At 47.3% G+C, this 21,070-nt stretch overlaps 1 protein-coding gene across 2 annotated transcripts in view; it reads right to left on the bottom strand.

Annotated features, from left to right (window-relative positions):
* LOC310905990 (alpha-2-macroglobulin-like protein 1) overlaps window positions 1-21,070 on the bottom strand; it is a 24,873-nt gene extending 3,803 nt beyond the window's left edge. The window contains exons 1-32 of one of the 2 annotated variants that reach the window (XM_083854948.1): window positions 20,833-21,070; window positions 18,403-18,589; window positions 17,903-18,065; window positions 17,129-17,181; window positions 16,812-16,829; window positions 15,387-15,540; window positions 14,866-14,950; window positions 14,208-14,328; window positions 13,979-14,096; window positions 13,000-13,109; window positions 12,480-12,650; window positions 11,808-12,032; window positions 11,623-11,686; window positions 10,965-11,110; window positions 10,660-10,809; window positions 9,636-9,833; window positions 8,937-9,024; window positions 8,167-8,320; window positions 7,152-7,380; window positions 6,674-6,797; window positions 6,372-6,493; window positions 5,907-5,958; window positions 5,427-5,510; window positions 4,892-5,068; window positions 4,507-4,588; window positions 3,493-3,649; window positions 2,828-2,902; window positions 2,504-2,675; window positions 1,805-2,019; window positions 1,297-1,512; window positions 785-900; window positions 39-129 (exon numbers count right to left, since the gene is read on the bottom strand). In XM_083854948.1, coding sequence (XP_083711074.1) covers window positions 39-129; window positions 785-900; window positions 1,297-1,512; window positions 1,805-2,019; window positions 2,504-2,675; window positions 2,828-2,902; window positions 3,493-3,649; window positions 4,507-4,588; window positions 4,892-5,068; window positions 5,427-5,510; window positions 5,907-5,958; window positions 6,372-6,493; window positions 6,674-6,797; window positions 7,152-7,380; window positions 8,167-8,320; window positions 8,937-9,024; window positions 9,636-9,833; window positions 10,660-10,809; window positions 10,965-11,110; window positions 11,623-11,686; window positions 11,808-12,032; window positions 12,480-12,650; window positions 13,000-13,109; window positions 13,979-14,096; window positions 14,208-14,328; window positions 14,866-14,950; window positions 15,387-15,540; window positions 16,812-16,829; window positions 17,129-17,181; window positions 17,903-18,065; window positions 18,403-18,589; window positions 20,833-20,903 — 4,188 coding nt within the window. In that variant the 5' untranslated portion in view covers window positions 20,904-21,070. Of the gene's footprint in view, window positions 1-38; window positions 130-784; window positions 901-1,296; window positions 1,513-1,804; window positions 2,020-2,503; window positions 2,676-2,827; window positions 2,903-3,492; window positions 3,650-4,506; window positions 4,589-4,891; window positions 5,069-5,426; window positions 5,511-5,906; window positions 5,959-6,371; window positions 6,494-6,673; window positions 6,798-7,151; window positions 7,381-8,166; window positions 8,321-8,936; window positions 9,025-9,635; window positions 9,834-10,659; window positions 10,810-10,964; window positions 11,111-11,622; window positions 11,687-11,807; window positions 12,033-12,479; window positions 12,651-12,999; window positions 13,110-13,978; window positions 14,097-14,207; window positions 14,329-14,865; window positions 14,951-15,386; window positions 15,541-16,811; window positions 16,833-17,128; window positions 17,182-17,902; window positions 18,066-18,402; window positions 18,590-20,832 lie in introns of both variants that reach the window. The other variant, XM_083854947.1, reaches the window with a different exon arrangement.

Below are 21,070 nucleotides of genomic sequence, written 5' to 3'. Positions count from 1 at the left end.
TGTTCCCATCCCATCTGGTCACAAATTCACAGTCTCACCTCTTCCAGTGAACCTGCCACGGGGCTGTATCCAGACAGCAGCTCCACTTGGATCAGGACCATGTTGGTGGACACACGGTTCCCTGTGTAGCTGCAGTAGGAACCCAGGGGACAGCACTAATGTTACTTTCTGAGCCATGATCTCCAGATACTCCAGCCTAGCTTTGGTACTCAGGTGGAGGAGTGTGCCTTTCTTTCCAGTGTTTCTCCTGTAATCATACCTGTTTCTGTACTGTAATAAATCTCTGTGCTTCCCTTGATCTCACTTGTAATTGTGCCAAGGAGAATAAGTTCCTTGGAAGCCTTCTGGTGTTACCTTCTTTAGGCATGGCAGGGAATACCACATCCTATGTGTGTTCTCTTGGCAGTTCTGTCCCAAGCCAGGCAGGAGTACAGCAGAGGAGAGTGGTGTGACAGACAGCAGGGAGCAGAGGTGGGAATACTCAGGAGTATGTGTCAGTCCCACAGCACCTTCACATCATTAGCATTTTAAGACCTAATCCTAGAAGGGGGTGAGACCCACAGACCTTGGGAGAATTTGTGGTGAGGGGCATGGGACAAGACAGGATTACAGCCCGAGCCACCCCTCTGGGGCCTTGTGCCTCTCACTCACCTAGGGAGAGCACAGTGGGGTCACCTCAGCACTTGGATGCCACAAGTGAAGGGGAACCCTGCCATCAAGAGACTGGTGTGCTGCCAGAGCCTCTCAGCACAGGGGAGGGAAGGGGCAATGGAATGTCTCCTACCGAGCACGAATGGTGACAGGGAACCGTGTGGCGTCGGGCACGGTGCACTCCGTCTGCACGGATACGGCAAAGGTGGCCTCGCTCCTCAGAGGAGGGATGTGGTACCTCAGGATGGCCTGCCAGGACAGAGAGAAGCCGGATGGCAGAGAAATAGCAAGGTTTTTTTGCTGGAGAGTATTCTTGTCTAGACTCAGCTACTGTTTGCTGTCTTGTATTGGTGTAAAAGAAAACTATGTGGCAGACACAGAGGTTCTGCTAGTAGTGCACTGCTCCTGGTGAATTTCTTGGAGGAGAGGAGCTGCTCTGACTAGATGGAGATGATCCAGATTTCATCTGTGAAGAAGACGTTACCTTCCTGTTGGATCACAGTTACCCCCACCAGCCCTGAAGCCCAGATTCTTGCAAGTTACTACAGCAGTTTGTTTTCACTGTTGGCTACGTAGCAAGATAAGATGTTCTCTGGTTTTCAAGGCTTTTCACCAGACAAACTTTTTCTTCCTGGCTGGGCTTACCTGCAGGAAAAGACACCCATGACCCTGCACACGCAAGGTATAATCTTGGGGAATGGCTGGCAGCTCCACTGTCTGCAGCAGGAGGCGATTGCTTTTGTCTACTTGGAAGTTTTGGCTGAACCCCTTGGAAGTGAGAGAAACCTGAAGATCAGGGCTATCCTTGCTGAAGATGTTGGTTGCATACAGGGCCAGGGCTTCCAGAGCAGCAACCGTGTCCTGAGGAAAGAGAAAAACATCAGGAGAAGTAGAATTCCTGCTTCCCATGCATGCCCAGTCCATAGCCTTTCCCTCCCTCATACTGCAGCTATAGTACAATAAGAGTTGAGCTTTTCCCTTTGGCTTTTAACATGGGACTATCCATAACTCCCAGGACCTGTAAATCCATATGTCCTTTTTTAATTTATTCATTTCTCTTTTTTTTTACTATGGGCTGTTAGAACCCATTGCTCTCAAAAAAACAGCATCAAACCTGATGATGATGATGATGATGGCGGCTCAAGGGGATTACCTGGGTTGAAGCAAAGCCTCCATATGGGTTTTGCTGCTTGGTGAGCCAAGACACAATCTGGGATGCCTTTTTGATTTCATCTGATGACAAACTTGACTTTGTAAGGTGAGCCATGAGGATACTAGATGTCAATTCCACATCAACAGATGGAGCCCGATACCAAGATAGGGAATCTTCTTCCTGTTTGGACTGTTGACTCCAGAATATTTGGTCATCTAGAGGTGAAGTGGAAATATTTATGGAGTGCGTAGCTGCATATAGTGACCCCAGAGTTCTACTTAGCCCCTGTATATAGGTACTAAACAAACACGTACATTGGACATAATACAGTTGGACAAGAGATACATGCATAGCTCCCTATTTCCTCCCCACACCCTGCTTTTCCCAGCAAAACCTTAGGCCTGCAGTCTGGGGAGGAGCTCCACAATATTCGTGAAGCTTCCCTGGTTTGGATGACTGGGAGGCCAGGACTGTGGTGTCATCCATAGAGAAAATCCTTCTCACTGTGTGGATGTAACCTGGGACATCTTGGCAAACTGAGGCTTGGATAGCCAAGCCTTGGACTCCCCACAAAGCTCTGGCAGTATCTAACCATACCCCCCTACACCTCCATTTCCATCCATCTCATGGTTGTTCGACCCAGGGATTTCCACACAGTTCTGCTAGAGGCTCTCCCTCCTGCCCCAGAGTCTTTGGTACCTGATATTATGGCAGCCTTATCCAATCTTTTGAGGATTTTCTGCCTGAGGGCCTTGTCACCTGCCACTGCAAATGCATTTGCAGCCAGTGCCAGGCTGTAGAGGTTGGGACTGCCAGTGTCAGCAGTGACCAGGTCCTGTATACATTTCAGAGCTCTCTCCACAACGGGGTCCTAGGATATAATTGAAAGCACTCTCATTATGTGCAGGGTGTTTGGAAGGGAATGCAGATTTCATTTGTGCAGAAGAGGGTGGAGCCCAAAGGCAGAGCCCAGGCACTGCCTGCGAGAGGCTGCTCATGGCAGCTCCTGCTGCCGATACTCACGGAGTGAGGCATCCCCGACCGTATGAGAGCTATCACAATCACAGAGCTCAGCCCCAGGCCTTCCTCCACTGCACCCTGCAGACACCACAAAACAAGAAGAGTGATGCTGTGAGAAGGGACAGGGGAAAGTTTTCCAGTGCCTTTTAGTCCCCTAGCAAACACCAGCACAGACAACAGTGCTGGTCCTATTCCTTCTCCTAAGGAAGGGACAGGACTGGTATCCACTTTTAAAGGTCCTGCACCAGAGCAATTCTCTGCCGGGGTTCTCCAATCTCTTCTGTGTAGGTGATTCCCTCCCTCTGCTAAGCACATTCCCCTTTCCCCTCCCAAATACAAGATTTTCAGTAACAGATTTCAATGCCTGTGGAAAGTGATGTTCCCACAACCTCGCAGCATGGGTGGCTTGTGTTAGCTAGAGATGGAAGTAGGGCAGGACACTGTTTCACTTTCCAAGAGCACATCATCAAATGCAAACCTTCATCATTCATAACTTTGAAAAAGTGTCACTGTAACTAGAAAACCTTGAATGTCACCCAAGGGTGACCATGGACACGTCACAGCCTTCCTCCTGCAACAGAGTTCATTTGTCCTTGGCACCCAAACTGGACCTTACAGAAAGTGAAGCAGCTCTGAGGTACCTAATGAATCACTAGGACATGCCATACCATCAGACCATTGTTGAAGAGCTTCCCCACACTCTTGAAGCAGCCAGATGGAGTCTGACTTTTAATCAGGGCACTGGCAGCATCCTTTATATTTTGTTCATCTATGTGGATGAAGTCCTGGGCTTGGCTGAAGGTCTTCAGGACAAGAGCAGTAAGCCTAGAGCCAAGGAAGAAAGAAGGAAATAGAACTGAACTGTCACTTGATGCACGTGTCCAAGAGGAGACAAGAGTCTCTGTGTCTTCTACCACATTCTCTCTATAGAAATACCAGCAGGCCACAGCCTCTGTGCAGATGGAGAATGGGAACCAATGCACATGAGCTCAAAAAGCTTAAGTTCAGAGCCATCTGCAGCAAGAGAAAAAGAATTCAATTCTTCAGACCTTCAGAACTCTGCTAATTCCAACAGGGTGCTTTATTGCCCTGGAGGGCTGACATTTAGTGAGCTCACTCAGACTCATTCCAGTCCTGTTTGGGACTGGAAAGCATTCTGAAAACCTGCAAAGAAGGTGCCTGTGCTGCCATGTTTTCAGTCTCATTTGGAGTGCCTAAGAACAAACAATCCAACAGGGGTACTTCAAGTTAGTTCAGTGTCACATTTGACAGAGGTGTTCCATAGACTAAGAGGAAGATTTTGTGTATTTATCAAAACAGATAAATAGGGAAAGTGATGGCATATTGGGGAGTGTGAAACCCAGCATGACATAAATTTTATGGAGTAAGAGATGGATATTGCTCTGGTTTCAGCTAGAGTGGAGTTAATTTCTTCTCACTAGCTGTTACAGTGCCATGTTTTAGATTTGGCATGATAATGGTGTTGAGCAAACAGCTGAGTGCTGCTTAATTTCCATCTGGGCTTAAGCCATGACACCTTCCAAAAGGTCTCAGGAGCAATTTCTGTTCAAAACTCCACACCTTCAGACTGCCTCAGTTTACCCAGAACAAAATCCAAGCCAGTTCAAGCCTGATCAGGTCAAACTGTTATTCCTCAGTTATGTCTGGATATTGTTGCTTACCAAGTGTTTCCTGGCTCACTTCCTTCCCCAAAGGCACTGTATGAGCCGTCTGTGTGCTTGTACAGGAGCTGCTGCTGATATCCTGCAGGAAGAGGCTGGGGGTAGTGAAGATGCTGTGTGCCTGTCCTGTTCTCCAGGTGCCAACCTGCCCCACCAATCCTGCTGATCATTACAGAGAGCATTATCTCTCAGGAATTAGCAGAGAGCTGCTGTGTATTGCTTGTTCTGCTGACATGCACTACCCTGATTTACACTTCTGCAACTACCATGATGTCAGGCAAGTAATGCTGTACAAATCCTGCTCAGCACCAGGCCTCTGCTGAGGCTCCTTCCATACAAGTACTGTAGTGGACATCACCAGCTTAACAAGGAGAAATCCACTCACCGCTTTCCAGATAGCCAATTGCCTTCTGTCTGATTTCTGGAGTCAGCTGTCCTGTTTCTTCAAGGTATCGTGTGATAAAGACGTTTGGGGCAAAATGAACCATATTCTGCTCACCACAGCCACTGGACATCTGGAGAAGCTCACCTATGTTGTCCAGTGCTGTTCCCATAATGTCACCTGTAGGACAGAACCACAGCTTTGGGGGCCATACACATTCTTGCATGTAAAACTGTTCTGATCTCACAGGTTCTCCAGATAAGCCATTAAGACTGGTCTCACTTCACCTCTGCTCACGTGATACCCGTAGGAACAGTGACATGGTACTTGGTTGTCTTTCCCCTGGCTTGGTGAAATTATACATGCATCTAGTGCCACTTGTATAGGAGAAATAGGATACTGGTCTGGAAGACAGTACCACACCTTGCTGTACAAATTCCCTTTCATTACTTTGTTTGCTAAAGAAGACAGAGTGGCACCAGAAGAGATGTGTCCTGCAGGGGAAAATACTCTTCCCACGATTCTTCTAAAGACTCACCTAAGAAAGAGACATGGGCTCTCTCTGACCCAAGGACAATGTTCTCTGGTACAGTGAAAGAGATTGTCTCCGAAGCTGAGGTTCCTGCAAATGGCAAAAACATCAGAACAACAGGCATGAGGAAGATGGCAGAGTCACAGGTGTCCGTCCCCCAGGAGAGGGTGTAAACAGGTCTGGGATCATCTCATCTGTTGGTGAAATCAGCATTCAAAAGAGGATAACACAGATCCAGCCACCCATTTGTGAGGGTCTGTGATGTGGTTAGACTGTGGCTTGAAGTTGCCAGGAGCTTTTAGTACTGGGTAGGGCTGAATGGCTTTGCTTACCCATAAAAGCTCCAAAATCCCTGATTTTCTGCTCCCTACACACCTCCAAAGAGTCCTAGAGTTGTTCAACCATTAAACTGCTTCCATCTGATCTCCTTATTCTGTGCACAAGCACAGCCCCAGTAAGACAGTATTTGGGGGTCTCTGCACCTACCTTCAGGGCACAGGATTGAGCTGTGGGTCTTTTCCTCCAGCTGCCCCTCTGCCTGGTAGGGAAAGGGCTGGTCAGCTCAGAAGGGAGAGCAGTAAAATCAGAGAGCAGCTGTGCAGCACCCCACCTTTGTGCAAGCACCTTTTCCATCCTTGTGGGCCTTGGCAAAGGACTTCACACAGACAGCAGAGATATCCATGCCAACAGTGAAGTTGTACTGGGAACCAGGTTTCTAAGCTGCTGCATGGCCTTTGACCCCATTGCCCTGCCAGTAAGCAGTTCTGACATTTCTGTTCCATCTAGTGGAGGAGCTCCAATCCCATCTACCCTTAGAATCGCTCCTTGACCAATCTCCCTGAAAAATGTGCCCACCTCCCCAGCTGACTCATCCTTCCCAGAGCCACCCACCAGGCTGTCTTGAGCCCACCTCAGCTCCAGACTTGCCAGAACCCTGCAGTGCAGCCTGACCTTCACCAGCAGGTGTTTAACCACTGTGTCCTTCCCTCCGGACTCTGGCACAACAGCCGGACGCTCCGTGCAAACATCTTCCCGCTCCATCGCCTCAGCAGTGACAGTGAAATTCACTTTCCCTGAAAAACAAGACATCAGGAGGCCGGTTGGCACATCTGTGCCTATGTTTTAGTTCACTCAGTCTCGGGCTGCTCACTCATGCTTTTCACAGTAGGCCAGTCTCCCTTCCAGCCCACCCCTGGCTTCCTCAAGCAGCTCTGCCAGTGCCTCCCATCTCTGCCCCTCCCTTGAACCCTTACCCAATTTTGTAGCCTTCACATCCCAAGAAAATGTTTTTGCTGAATCAGGGCACAGGCAAAGAGTGAACCTGACATTTTCATGCAGAAATTCAAAATCCCTGGAGTCCATTAGGCTAAGTTGGAGCTAGAGGTGAAACAAAAGGGAATTCAGGTTACAGAGCTGCTGCTGCTGCTGTGTTTTTCCATTCAGGTCCTTAATTCAAATAACAATCAATCCCAGAAGCCAAGGGTGAGTATGATGATGGCCTGTTGCAGTATCTGTGGGACACCAGCAGTGTCCCATGGACATGCAGTTATGTAAGGTTAGGCTTCTGGGGAGGGATAAACAGGTCAGTGACAGCTCTGTGTGGAATTAAATTGAACAACTTCTTTGGTGTCTTTTGCCCAGTGCCTAAGCAGGCAGCCCCTTTGTTTGGGTTTTTATTAGTACTTTCCACACATTCCTCTGCTTCAAACCAGCCTGGAGGGAGCCACTCACCGCCATGCACTCCTTCAGGTAGCTGAAGATTTTGACTTTCAGGGGAAATGACTCTCCCCGGAAAACAGAATAGGGTAAAGTGGGTTCCACAAAGAAGGGCTTGAAGCTCCGCAGGCTGGCGGCCTCTGAGATTCCCAACCCATGGCTCTCCGAGGTGCAAAAGGTCATGGCTCTCCAGTCTGTGATACTGTCAGGTACTGTGACAGCTAGCTCAGCAGCCCCTGAATCACTGAGGAGAAAACAGAGTGGAAGAGGTTGTCTCCACCCTGGAAAGATTTCTCTTGGGAAGACAAATGCAAAAATTCAGACTATTAAATGGAAGCACATGTGAAGGGGTGGGGATTCCTGGCAAGTGGGGCAGAGATATGGGAAGGATAGCGAACAGGTGGGTAAGAAATTACTTGATAGGAAAATGCAACCCAAAATTTGCTTCTGAATAGTGCTGCAGCTGAAATTGTTTTTTTGTGTGGGCACAGAGGGCTCACAGGGTGTTATACACCCAATCTGTGCCATGGAATATAGTGTGACACTTCCTATTGGGAAGGTGTGGAGACAATGGAACATGTCTCTTGTGAAATGCATATTGACAGGATAAAAGGTAACACACAGGTGAAACATGGAAGATTCTGACATGACATAAGAAAATACCATGAGGGTGGTCAAAGATGCAAACAGCTTGAGGGATCTCCATCCTTGGGGATACAGTACTTTACTACAGCTTGATCTACTGGGACCTGCCTTGTGTAGAATGTTGAGCTATGGATCTGTGGAGGCCTTTTACACCCTGCAAGAGTGTGTGATGGTAAATTCCTAGAAGCATTTGGAAAACCTCAAGCAGAGATAAGAACTGAACGAAAACTCCATTGTCCTTATCCACTTCTTAATACTTCCCTTCCCTCTTTTACTTTGTACACGGCAGGCAATAATGCCCTGTCTCTGCTCCTGCCCATTCCCTCTACTGTGTCTGGCAGAAAATCTGTAGACCTGTGTAGCCACAGCCCAAGTCATTACTCACTTGATGGGAACCAGAGTCCAGATGAATGTCTCTGGGAACCAGGTACGTGCTGGCACTGACTCGCTGTCCAGCTCAGTGTGCTCTGCCTCAGCAGCTTCAATAGCAGCATCTAGTTCTGGGTACAAGCTGTCCAACTCTACCAGCTCGTCAAGAGCTATTGGGAATACAAGCATTCATTCAAAGGCAGAGCAAACCAGGATAGAGTTCAGCTGGGAAAAATCCAGTTCTCCATCCCTCCCACTCCCAGCCCACATCCCCTTGTCCTCTCCAAGATGCCCTCAACTTAATCATTATCTTCCACAAGACAACCCAGGAGGCCAGGGGGATTCTAGTATGTGTGCTCCCCCATGAAACATTTTACCTGCTCACAGTTTTGCTCTCATTCCCTGCAGAAAAGCCTAGATACTGCCCAATACCAATCTTGGTTCATACTCTGGTTTCCAGAAGGACTTTCCTAGTCTTGCAAACAGATTTTCTCTCCTGACACAGATGCCCCATTTCCCTCCTTGACCATATTATCTTTCTGCTCACCAGCTGAAGCTTCCAAACAGGTTTGAACTGTGCAGCCACCCCTCTGCCCCACCAGTGCACTGGACACACACGCATGCCAGGGCCTTTCTCCTCTCCCTGTGGAGCACATCTCCTGTGCAACCTCCCACTCATCTCTGTAAGCCATCCCCAGCTCCTAAGTGCTCTGCATGTTCAGCTGCCCATGTGCAGCCTATATGTTACCCGTGACATCCAAAGAAACAGGAAAAATCGAGATGTACACATGTAGTCGTAGTCAAAAGTGGTCTGCGTGCGGCACTCTATTGGAGACTTGATTTTAAGGCTGGTTAAAAATGTTAGACCTGCATTCTGGAGGAAAGAAAGGGAAGAAAAGAAGGTGGAGGGTATTGGTGTGTCCAAGGGTCTGTCTCTTTCCCCACCTCCCAGCATATCACAGCTACTCTGTGTTGTTGGACCCCAGCACACCCTGCAAATTTATATCAGGAGAGAAGGCAGAACTGTCCTGCTCCCAGAGCCTGGTCCTCATGCCAGAGGATTGTGGGGATGATCACTTGCATGTGCATGCCTGTACACAAAGTCATTATCTTGGCACCACAGTCTGCTGCCCACCTTAACCCAGGCTTTTCTTTATCCTTCACTGCCATTCCTTTCTACGATTCTTTCTCTGTTTTCCCTGGGTCCCCCTTTTCTCTCAGGTACTTTGCTTTTCCAACCTCCAGTTTTCTCTGACACAGGCTGACAATCCACTCCACTTCCAATCCCTAGCAAGTCTAAAGGGGACTAATGGAGAGTTGGGTTCTAGGAATCTGCTTGATCTCTTAGTTCAGAAGCTTAGCAAATTAAGATTGTGAAGTTACCAGCATTTACAGGAAAGACAAGCTGTGAAGTTACCCAGTGTTGACCTGGAATACAAAAGGGCTCAGCTCTGATATTACAGGCTTTCTGGAAATTAGATTTACCTTCAGAAATTCATAAACATCTGGTTGGGACACTGCATAAGAGTATCTATTGTACATGAATGGTGACTTCATTCCTGGTGATAGAGTGGTCTGAGAGGCATCAGTGATTCCTGAGCTCCTGTGGATAGTGCAGTAGTCACTGTAGATATCTGTGAGGATGCTGAGCTGCTCCTGAGCATAGCTGAACATATTATACACCTGTAGAGAGAGAATGAAAACAGTACAGGTCAGTGTGAGAGGTGGGAAGATTTTCATTTCTCTCCAGAGATATCCTGTGACCTCAGAGGCTGAGCTCAGATCCTGCCTGACACAAAAATCCAGCCTCAAGTGGTTTTGAATTTTATGGAGAGCCTCCACAAATTTTGGATGTATAGCAAACAGAGAAGAACATGAGCCCCAAACTCTGGGTAATGGCTGCATAGTTGTGGCCACTTCTATCTTAATAATTATACCTTTGAACTCAATGCAAACAGTAAGAACATCTTCCCTGTATGGTGGAAACATTTGACAGCTTCTTGTCTGACTGAAGACACATCCTGGATCCACCAAGACAGTGTCATGAGGCAATTCAGGTGTCCTTAGACCAAGGTCTAGCAGAGGAAAGGGACCCTTCCACTGCCAGTACACCACTTAGAGCCCACTCTCTGGAAGGACTGTCTGGTTCATGTGAGCTGGAACAAAGACATGGAGCCTATCCCATGTCTGGCATTTTTTTAGCATGACTCTTTTTTTCAGAGCACTCCCATGAATCAGTTTAGGAGATGGATGTTTCTTGCCTTCTGCTTGCCACTGTGGTAAAGCACTGTAAGTCTAACAAGGATGTGACTTCAGGCTGTAGCTGGGGATAACAGTGGATTATTCTGTTAGAATAACCCACCCTCCATAGAGACTGGAAATTTTGGCTGGTGTTTGATGTTGGCCTTCATTTTTTCTCATTAAACCATGGCCTGTCCCCATTCATGTACTTGTTGGTATATCCACCTTGCCTTATTAACCAGCAACAGTCAGCACTGAAGTGACTCACAGTATCCTTGGATAGCTCAGCCTCCGGCCTCAGGAGAAGGACACTTTTGTCTACTGCACGGATGCTGCACAGGGAGCCTGGTGCAGCCTGCAAATGGAGATGGACAGTAGATCCTGGGAGAGCCACTGCATCTGAGAAGCCAAGCTTCACCTGAAACAGCAGGAGAAAGGGGGACTGCAGACACTGAGAGATGAAGGGAAGGGGAAGTTGTGATTATTGGATTCTGCTGGGTATCTACTGCCAGTTTGCAGATCATTAGCCACCCTCCAGCCTACCTGCCCCTCCATGTATTGTGCACTGCTTACGTGGTTCCTGAAGCAGCTGGAGACTTTCAGGCGGAAGGTGTCAGCTGCCACTTGTCCCTCAGGGAAGGCAGTGTAAACAAAGAGGGTAGCCATGGATGAAATTAGGTCAGTGGGCAGAGTGATGTTGAAAGCCCCATTGTACTGACCTGAAGGAAGAAAGAAAAATTGAAAAAGTATGGCAAGATGCAAAGAAGTCTGCAATCCAAGGATTACAGCAGCAACGTGCTCTTTCTCTGTAACACTTCTGTAGAGATTCTTGGAAAAAAACTATTCTGCCTTGCTTTTAGGGAGACCACAGCTAGGCCAGGATGGAGGTTTTTATAGCACGACACACCTTGGCAACAGTGAGCACTCGGAAGAGAAATTACTTTCCACTTGAGCCCAGAAAGACTCCATAAGTTACCTTGGAAGTCGCTGATAATTTCCTGCTTGGCAGATAAACTCTGACAGTTTAATCATTTGATCAGCAGGAAAAAAAAAAAGTGGGGGGGGAGGAAATTAAAAGACAGAAAAATGATAGCATATTTCCTATAATTTTTTTGTGCCAGCTCTGTGGTTTCCTGTTAGTCTCAGATCCATTTTCTCTCCTTCTCCATCTAGGCTGGAAAGACTTTCTCATTGAATTCTTAATCTATTCCTGGTAGTTAAAGGCTCTTACCTGATGGTGGATCAAGAAGCACTGTTGTTTGGCCATGATGCACGAGGAACCCTCTGGCCATAACCTAAAGGGTAATGACCAGAACAAAGGGTTAAGAGTACCTCTGCTCCACATTCCTGGACCAGCAAAGGGCCTTGTGCTGGCACAGACCTGGCACAGAGCTGATCTCACTGCCCCACACTCACCAGGTGATAGAAGTGTGCCCTGGCAGCCCCGTGGCCCAGCTCTGTGGCGAGTATGTGGTAGTGCACAGTGACCTGCAGCATGTCCCCACAGGCTGGCACTGCCTGCCCAGGCTGGATCCTCACGGAGCTGTGGCTGGAGGAGTAGAAGACCCTCAGTGGGAGCGATGCCATGCCGTAAGACACCTTCATGTTCCGACTGCTCGCGTCCTCCGGCTGGGACTTGGCCTGTGGCACAGAAAATACTGCCTGAGGATTTCTCACAGCTCTTCCTATGCCAAAACCAGGACTGACTGAACAGTGGGCTCTGAACTATCCCAGGGTAAGGTGTCTATTTCCACCTAGGCCAAGTTCAATCACTCCTCTTCTGGGAGCTTGGCATTGCCTGCTGTACCACACCCTGGGATAACTAGTGCCTGAACAGGAGCAGGGAGCTGTACTCTACTAGGGCTTTGGCTGAAGTCTGAAATTCTGCAATGCTGCTGCTGCCCTGGGAGCAAGCCAGATCATTTGACTATGTACAGTGGCTTATTAGCGCCTGGATCAAACCACTGAATTCTTTGATTCTGTGTGGTGTTTGTGGATGAAGTATTAGCATGGATCTGCCCTTATAATGTATTTCAATTCTAGTTACCTACTTAGCTCCAGACTGGTTTGCAGTAACTGTTTCCTAACCTGTAGTATAACTTTACTGCTGTTGTCCCATGCTGACGTCTCTAAGACAAAGGAGGCCATCCCAGTGTCATCCGTGAGGTAGGTCTTGCTCTGCTTCCTGTTCCCATAGGACACTGTAAGAATTATCTTCTTGTTCTTCAGGTGTGTCCCATTGGCACTTTTGAGTTCCAGCTGTAACAATGCAAAGAACAGTCAGAGAATTGGAGGCGTCAGAACTGAAAATCCACCTCCCAATAGAAGTCCCAGTCCCTCACCCTGCAAAGGGACTCTCAGTGTGAATTTTAACCTCTCCAACCCTTCCCCATTTATGCAGCAGCCGTCTCATCCTGCAAAGCCACAGATCCTGCAGTCATACCTTTGGATAACCTCTTGGTAGATATGTCAAAGGAGGGACTGGGACAGAGGATTGTGCTGTCAGCTTTGGGCAACTCAGAACAAGGGGACCCCATGGCACTTCTGTGCCTACCACCTGCTTAGGCCCAGTCACTAGGCTTTATATGTTTCTTTCCTTTTCACTCACACTTCCATAGTAGGGAGCTCCTTGCTGATAGTAGTAGCTTGTCCCCCAGAACTGGAGAGTTGTGATATCAAAAGTGACCTTGCAGTTTTCAGTGGTGTTGAACTCCACCCCTGGGAAAGACAGGAGGCACATGCAGATGAGTATCATGTTTAAGCAGGCATCAGGATTGGATGAACTCAGTTAAGGGGTGGCCTGTCACTCATAGGGGACTGTAGTTTCTCTGTGCAACTTAATTTTCTCCTGAAGTTGCATGGAGAAACTACAGTCTCCTATGTGTGAATGTGTGTGTTAAAACACATGCATTCAGCTGTAGTGCCTCCTACATTCTGATGTGACAGAATGACAGCAGTATATCTGGAGTTCTCAAACACTCTTTCCCACTTTAAGATGGTCCTACTCATAATTGTCTTCTTCCTTCTCCTTCCCTCCTCACAGCAGTCACTAGAAGGCAGCATTTTTCCTTGCCCTTCCCATGGTAGCTTGCAGTCTGATGTCTTGTCCTTGTGTACCCATCTGAAATCCCCACAGCTGTTTGTTAAGTGAATGTGTCACTGTTTCTGGCAAGGGGCTGTGAAACATTTCCCTGTAAGGAAGGCTTTGCAAAATCTTGCCAGATTGTTATAAGAAACCTTATCTCCCTATCTGGGATGTGGAGATAAATCTAATGAGTAGCTAATAACAGTACACAGTCAGGGCCTTGGTTATCTCTACTTGCTCTGAATAACATCTCATTCTTGGATTGTTCTAAAATATGTTTAAAAGCAAGAGAACCTGGCCTGGCCCACCTCTGTACACATTTTTAATGTGATGAGAAGACAAGAAAAAGCAGCTCTTGCCCATCTCTGTCAAAATGACTGCCAGAGCAGGCATCAAGATTGGATGAACTCAATTATCTTATAGATAAAAACCCAAAGATAAATACATTTTATGAGTGTAAATTAGAAGATTTTTCACAAAGTGTAAAATCAGTTTTTTCTACCTGTTCCACTTTCTTTCAGGAAAGCTTCAACCTCCAGGTTGAAATCATAATTATCACCATGCTTCCGGTGGAAGATCTTAGTATTCACTTCAGTGGAAAAGCAGCCATCCTCATTTGTCTGGGAATACGAAATTGCATTTGTTAACCAATCATGAAGGCAAAAGACTATTCTGTCTCTTTGCCCTTGTTCCTCCCTTTTGCAGAAGGGGTGGGTGTCCCACGTGCTCACCTCTCCAGTGTATTCCCTACAAATACTGCGCTTGGCTTTGGAAGACTTCCAGCCGTAGCGGAGGTGTTTACGGCACACCACAGCCTTCACGCTGCCCTGGACTGCTTTCCCATACGTGTACCTGGCAAAGGGAGCACAGGAGACTTACACAGAAACATTGGCTCAAGAGTGGGTAATGTCAGCTCCATCCTGCGGTTTGCAGCTACACAGCCCAGCAGCCTGCAGTGTATTCACCAGCAGAGGAGGCCAAAAATTACAAATGACCTCATCAGATTGAGACAGAAGGCAGTGGTGGGCGAGTTCTCTCCAAGTCAACACTAGTCCCACCAGGCAGGGCTAAGGGACTTTGTGTTGGCCACAAGCTGAGCCATTATTCCTACAATACTGTCACTAACAAATACAACAGAGGTGCTGTATTGTAGGGCACATGCTACATTCAAGGAATGTACTGACACACTTTCAGACTCACAGAGAAGGCAGGGAGAGAGAATATGGAGAAAGGTGAGAGTTCAGGAGAATTGCTTAGCAAAGGATGCCAGAGTACCAGCCCTTGGGGTGGGGGTAGGGTTGGTAGAGAGCATTTTGAGCTCAGTTATTGATGGCTGTGCATTTTCCAAACCAGTAAAAATGCACCTTCTGCCACGATAAGTCAGCTCACATGCCACAGACGTGGAGAGGGAAGTTTTCCTCTAGGATGGTGACCACCTGAGGCATCTGGATGGAGACACTGAACTTGGGCAGCACTGTGTGAAAGCAAGAGAAATATAATTCAGTGAGACTAGAAAGACTTAATTTGCTGTGATCCTTCCTAAGTGGTTGTTTACAGAAGAAAAAAATAAATCTCTCCTTTAATTCCCTGACTACTAGCACAGGGCCTGGTAGGAATACACCAACAACCCAGCTAGGAGAACGGGATGAGAGTAGGTAGCTTGGGTCTGCTCCCCAGAGCACACCTGTGGGACACTGTCTGAGTCCCATCCTCAGGACATGGGTGAGGAGAAAGCCAGTGGGCCTGGGTGAGGGTCAGTGATTACACCTATGGGCAGGCAGTTGCACTTTGCAGGAGACAGCACAACCAGCACAGCTGTTCACAGCTGCATGGCCCATCCAGCTGTGTCGGGGGGCTGGAGGCTGGCAATACACCTTTCTCTGCTGCCACCAGCTTCCTGAGGCTCTTACCATACTCCTCTACCCTGAAGGTGCGTGTGAGGTCAGGCATTTTGATGGTATACTCTCCAACCGGTGCTTCTGCAGCTAGCGGGAAGGACAGATCCACAATGCCTCCCACAGGTGTGACATCCAGCCACTGTGCAATTCGGTTCCCTTTGGGGTCCTGCACAGGTGTAGTAGAGAGTAGTTATTTTCCAGAGCAAAAAGACTCTTTTGCAGGATGTCCAAGATCCCAGGGCATGGTCTGACCACATCTTCTCTTCTCCTGAGAGTCCAGGTCTATGCCACAGCTACAGTGCTCAGGTGAGTCCAAGCTCAAAGAGCAAAGGACTTTTCTCCCTGTCTCATTGACAAAGTAAATCTATCATATAATTGTTCCCTGGTGGCACTATAATCTCTGACTGCTGCAAAGCTGTTGTTTACTGCCTGCCTGTCTCACTAAGAGAAAGAAGTGGTCCTTCTTAGAGTTCTCTGTGGCCACCTAAGCTGGCACAGCCCACAAGGTCACTGTGGAGACATTCTGCCCAAGGCATGAGCTACTGGGGAGTGATTTCTAGGGAGTGATGACTTGAATCCCCAGGAAAGAAAGGGGAAACGAGTCCAGGACTCCCTGCAGGGGAACCACTGAGGCCCAGTCATGAAGTTCTCCCACTGCTGCTTCTGAGAAGGCAGGATGCAGACCTCTGGGTACAGCCACCCTGTCCAGCCAGTAGGAGCTTTGTGATGAGTTGATGGGTGAGGGGAACCTCATGTGGAACAAGTGGGCACGGCTGTTGGAAAAGGTAGAGCTGGATCAGAGCACTATGTCTGCATAAACTGGCATAAAGCATTGCAGAGATGTCTCAGAAACTGTGTGCTTATGTAGTGATTCCTTGCTGAGTATGACATGTACATTAACTACTGCCCATTCCTAGTTGGGGCTCTGACCTCTCTGCATGGGTATTACAAACCCCAACACCACTATCAGGTGTCTTTCCTCAGCACAGTAATTACACTGAACAGATTTTGAGAATAATAGCCTAAAAGATGCTTTAGGAAGTGTTTCTAGCTGTGCAGTCATAACACTAAGTGGTCAAACTTTTGTTTTCTATATGGTAAATATAAAAGTCTCCTTAAGGAAACTTCAGGATTTTCACAAGTCTTCAATTCATAGGCTAAAGGGACTAGAATTCCAGTAACCACTCTAGGAAGATTTGCTGGCTTTCAGTGGCACCCATGATTTACTGCAGGGATCCCTGTGTGATCAGTGTCATGACACTGCTCTGCCAAACTTGTCAACATGGAATGAAGGAAGGACAAGCAGTCCAAGGACTGTTCCCATTCATTCTGAGGTAATTGACTTTCTGCATCCATATTTCCCTACCACCATCTCCAAACCTGTGTCTTCCCCAGGGTGAGAAGAGTTCATCACTTTCAATAAGGTAGGAGCATTACCTTCAGTTCCACCAGGCGCTGCTGTGGGGAGGAAACAATAGTTACTGGTGGGATGCTTACAGGTAAGTTACCATCCACCTCCCTGGTATTTTTTATTTCCTCAGCCATCCATCAGTCTTCTCTAAGCAATTCCCAGGGACTGCTCATAACCCAACATCATGAGCAGCTCCTATCTTGCAGGTGGGAACCAACACTATTCGTAAGCACCAAAAGCAATTTAGAGACCAGCTGTACACACATGTACAAGCACTGATCTAGAAGACATGCAGGCAGCTCATAACGTTTCCAGACTTCAGGTATCTTCCCTCTTGACTTACTGTTTCACTGCTGGCAATAAAGTTCTGATCCAAGGTCACAATCCGCAACTTCACTATAAAGCAAAAGGAAAACAGGACTGGTTGAAATGAAATCAAGTCTCTCAATAGTAAATAACACGAACACATGGCTAAGATAGATATGTACACTGCTTCACTGAGAGGATGTGGGCAGTAGATAGAGCCATCCACTCCTAGGCCTGTGCTCAAAGCCCTGCTAGGAGTTGGCAGCCTGCTAGAAAAAAAAAGTGTTAGGAGAGGAAGTGTGGGGCTTTCTGGGAAGACTTGTTGTGGTGGTGGGAAAGAGCATTTTCCTGGACAGTGGAGCTGTGGTGGGCCACTCAGTCTTGCCTGCAGTGAAGGTCATCCCAGTAGAAAGTGTGGAGAGGCACGGGGCAAACAGCTGAACCCTGTGGTGATCTGAGCTGTGCTAGAGCAGTGGTGGGAGCTGTAGGAATGCAATCCTCACGTGAGGAAGTCTGTGGGGAAAAGAGGAATTTAGGGCCTGACAAAGACTCATGGCTTTGACTGAAGAAATCATGAGTGGCTTCTAAATCTTTTCTCATGCATCAAGAGAAACATACAAGCCCTGTTCACAGTGGCATACGGCACGCTGACATAGGAGAGAGATTTTCCCAAACCCCTCAAAGTCTAAAAGGAAGCCTGAGGCCCACCTCCCTTCCTGAGCAGGTCCTGCTCAGAGGACTGCAGAGTACCCCACACTTTGTGGCCTGAGGACCACTCTCTCTCTCACAAGACATGGCATTCTGTCCATACCAATCTGTCCAGGTTTGTATACAGGTTTGTCTGTCTGGATAAAAGTCTTCTTGTCTGCGTGCTTGATTAGGACTTTCTGTTTCTTCTGGAACTCTGAGTTGGCTTCCATGACTGTGATAACAACAAAAGCAACTTCATCAGGGTTTCCAACAGGAGGAGGGACCTGCAGGTATAGTTACAGACATCACTCAGGGTGGATCCATTCACTGATCCTGAGGTTTTTGGAATAATGATTATGATATTACGTTTGGGTTGCTCTAGTCCTTTTTGTCTGGAAAGACTTCACAGAACATTTCAAAAGGTTTTCTAGAAGGGTAAAATATTAGTGGGGCTACATAGCAGGAAGGACACTGGCAGCCCTATGCAGGCTGAAGCACCAGATTCACTGGCCATTTAAGATGCCTTCTTGGGAAGACACAATTCTTTGCATTCCGGCCCAGCAAGAGCAGAACTCATGCAATATCCACCCTAGTGAGAATCCTTGAAAGTATCTTCCTCACCTGGAAGCTTGTGCAGTGAAAGAAGGGGAATTGAGAGATGGACTGAGTGATCAAAGTCTCATTCCCAGCTCTGCTTTGCAAGGTGACTGACACATGGATTGGGACTACTTCCTCTCTGCTGAGCTGGAGACACACTGTCTCTGAGAAGGGGTAGTAGAGCTGAGATGGTATTGCCACAGCATAGTTTCTGTTGAGAAAAAAAGAAAAGGGAAAGAGGGAAAGAGGGGAAAAAAAAGAAAAAAAGAAAAAAAGAAAAAAAGAAAAAAAGAAAAAAAGAAAAAAAGAAAAAAAGAAAAAAAAGAAAAAAAAAGAAGAAAAAAAAAAAGAAAAAAAGAAAAAAGAAGAAAAAAAGAAAAAAAAAATCAGGTTAAATGATTTTCTAAGAGGGCAGGTTTTGACCTCTATTTAGGTACTTCCTAAAAGACTTCTGGTCTCTTCATTCTGCTGTCCTGACACCAGTGGGATATGATACTGTTCTCATCTATGGGTACTGCAGACATTGACAGTGAGGCAGCACTATATGCTGCATGCCCATATAAAATTATAAAGTCACTGCCTTATAAATTGAAAGTGAAAATAAGGTGAAGGAACCTCCTCACATACCCAAGGGATCAGCAGCAGCTTGAGTCTCTGCAGGTTTCCCAAGTCTTCAATGTTTTCACTGAACCACACTACATTATCTCCATCAGTTTTGTTGGTTGGTTTTCCTACTACTCTTGGGCTCAGAAACAATGCCCTAGATCCCCATGTGAGGGACCCAGTGTCCCAGGTTCATGTCCTAGCCACAGAGACTGATGAGCACTTTCACTTCAGCTCCTGACACTCTTGGCCTCTTTGCTCTCTACTTGCTCTCCCATCTCTGCATCTACTCTGAGCTGCATCCATAACACCAAAAAGCTGTTCACAGTTTCTTTTTCATCTTTTACTGTACTGTAGCATCTAGGACCAACAAAAAAGCCAATATTCAAGCAGATTTCAAAATTCTTATCACTGACTCCTCCCACAGACTGCTCAGCCAGCAGCATGTTTTGCAGGAAGCAGAGGGCAGGACCTGGAAAGATCAGAAAAGCAGGAGGAAGGGAGGTGACCTGCTGGCAGTTTTCAGCTGGAGCTCAGCACCCTGGCAGGAGGGAGTCAAAGTCCTGCTGGCCAAGAGACTTTGACTGCTGTCACACTTGAGTCCTGCCAAGCTGCCTTGGGGATCTCAAAACACACACCAACAACATTTTGTTTTTCCTACTGGAGCTGACTCATGGCACCTCCCTCCTACCACTGGTGCCAAAGGATGGGATGAGCGAGCACTGAAAATTTACTGCTTGAAACCTCCCATACCTCCCTTGCTCTTAATGATCCTTTACTCTGGAACATTTTCTTTTATCCCTTTAGAAATTCATCCCTTGCCCTTGCCTTCTGAGCTGTAAAAGTAAGAAAGAACATCTCTGGGGCTGTCATCCAAGCATCCCAAGATCCAAGCTGGATCATGAATCTACAAAAAAAATTGGAATACAGGCAGGACAGCAGACAACCTATTGAAGCAAGTGGTATTTCCATAAAGAAAATCTTCATGCTGAAGGTTAACAGTGGCAAGCACATCCTTTGCTTGTCAGCCTATGAAACATGTCCTAGAGGAAGTACTCCCACTGGAGAAGTTTTTTAAAACTGGGCTTGTGCATGCCACGCCACATACAGCAGGAGGGAACCCAGCCCCAGCTACAACCCACTGCCATATTTTTCACTGTTACATCTATTGTTCAAGCACAGTCATGCTTTTGTTTGCACTTGTGCCACAGCTGCAAAACCAAACGCCTTCAAAGAAGTAAGAACAAGTTCAGAAGCCAGGATATCACAGCAGTGCCTGCTGGAACAGGAGTTGCATTCCTGACAAAGTATATGAAGAGAAGCTGTGCTGGGAATTGTCCTTGTCAGAGGTCTGAGAAAAGGTGTGGTGGGAGCAGAAGGCCAGCCAAGCCTGAATGAACACACTGCTTTACCAAGAGCATCCCTAACAGATACTTGGGCTCCTGTTTGCTCACCTTGTAAAGACACTCAGCTTTGCTGGCTAAACTGTTAAATGGTGACCTATGACTGGGGGAAGAAAAGCTTAGCCCAAAGGAAACATATTCTGGAACACAGCAGGAGATGAGATATTGGCAGCTCAGAATTAATCACATGCAGAAAGTTGTTCTGCTTGAGTCCTTGCTGAAATACATGGTTTACATCAAAGGCACTAAAGGAAGAGCCAATTAGCAGGGGGAATGTGGGGAAAGGGCACATGGAAACCAAGTGAAACCCTGGGAACGTGAGAAATAATGCCTCTCTGGAGAAACACTCCTCACCTTAAGACTTCCATCCCATTTCTGTCATACTGCCACCCTCCCCGCAGGATCCCTCACAGACCAGAGCACATTTGCAAAGCAGTGAAGTTCTTACAGCATTGCAGGCATTCCAGCCGTGCTGGGCAGGAGAAGGATGCAGCCCCACAGGAAAATGATCCTCCGCATAGCTGATTGCAGATCGAATTCCTCCAGGGAAAGCTTAGCCACTCCTCAGTACCCCCTTCACCCCTGCTCCCGCTGTCTTCCTTCTCCCCCTCATCCAGAGCCAAAGGCACAACTCCTGCCCTGACTAGACGCCCGTTCTTTCCTTGGCTTCAAAACCAAGGTGGAGA

Source organism: Zosterops lateralis (genome assembly GCF_965231275.1).
Source record: "Zosterops lateralis genome assembly, chromosome: 2".
Taxonomy (NCBI): domain Eukaryota; kingdom Metazoa; phylum Chordata; class Aves; order Passeriformes; family Zosteropidae; genus Zosterops; species Zosterops lateralis.
This window is presented reverse-complemented; position numbering and strand designations above follow the sequence as displayed.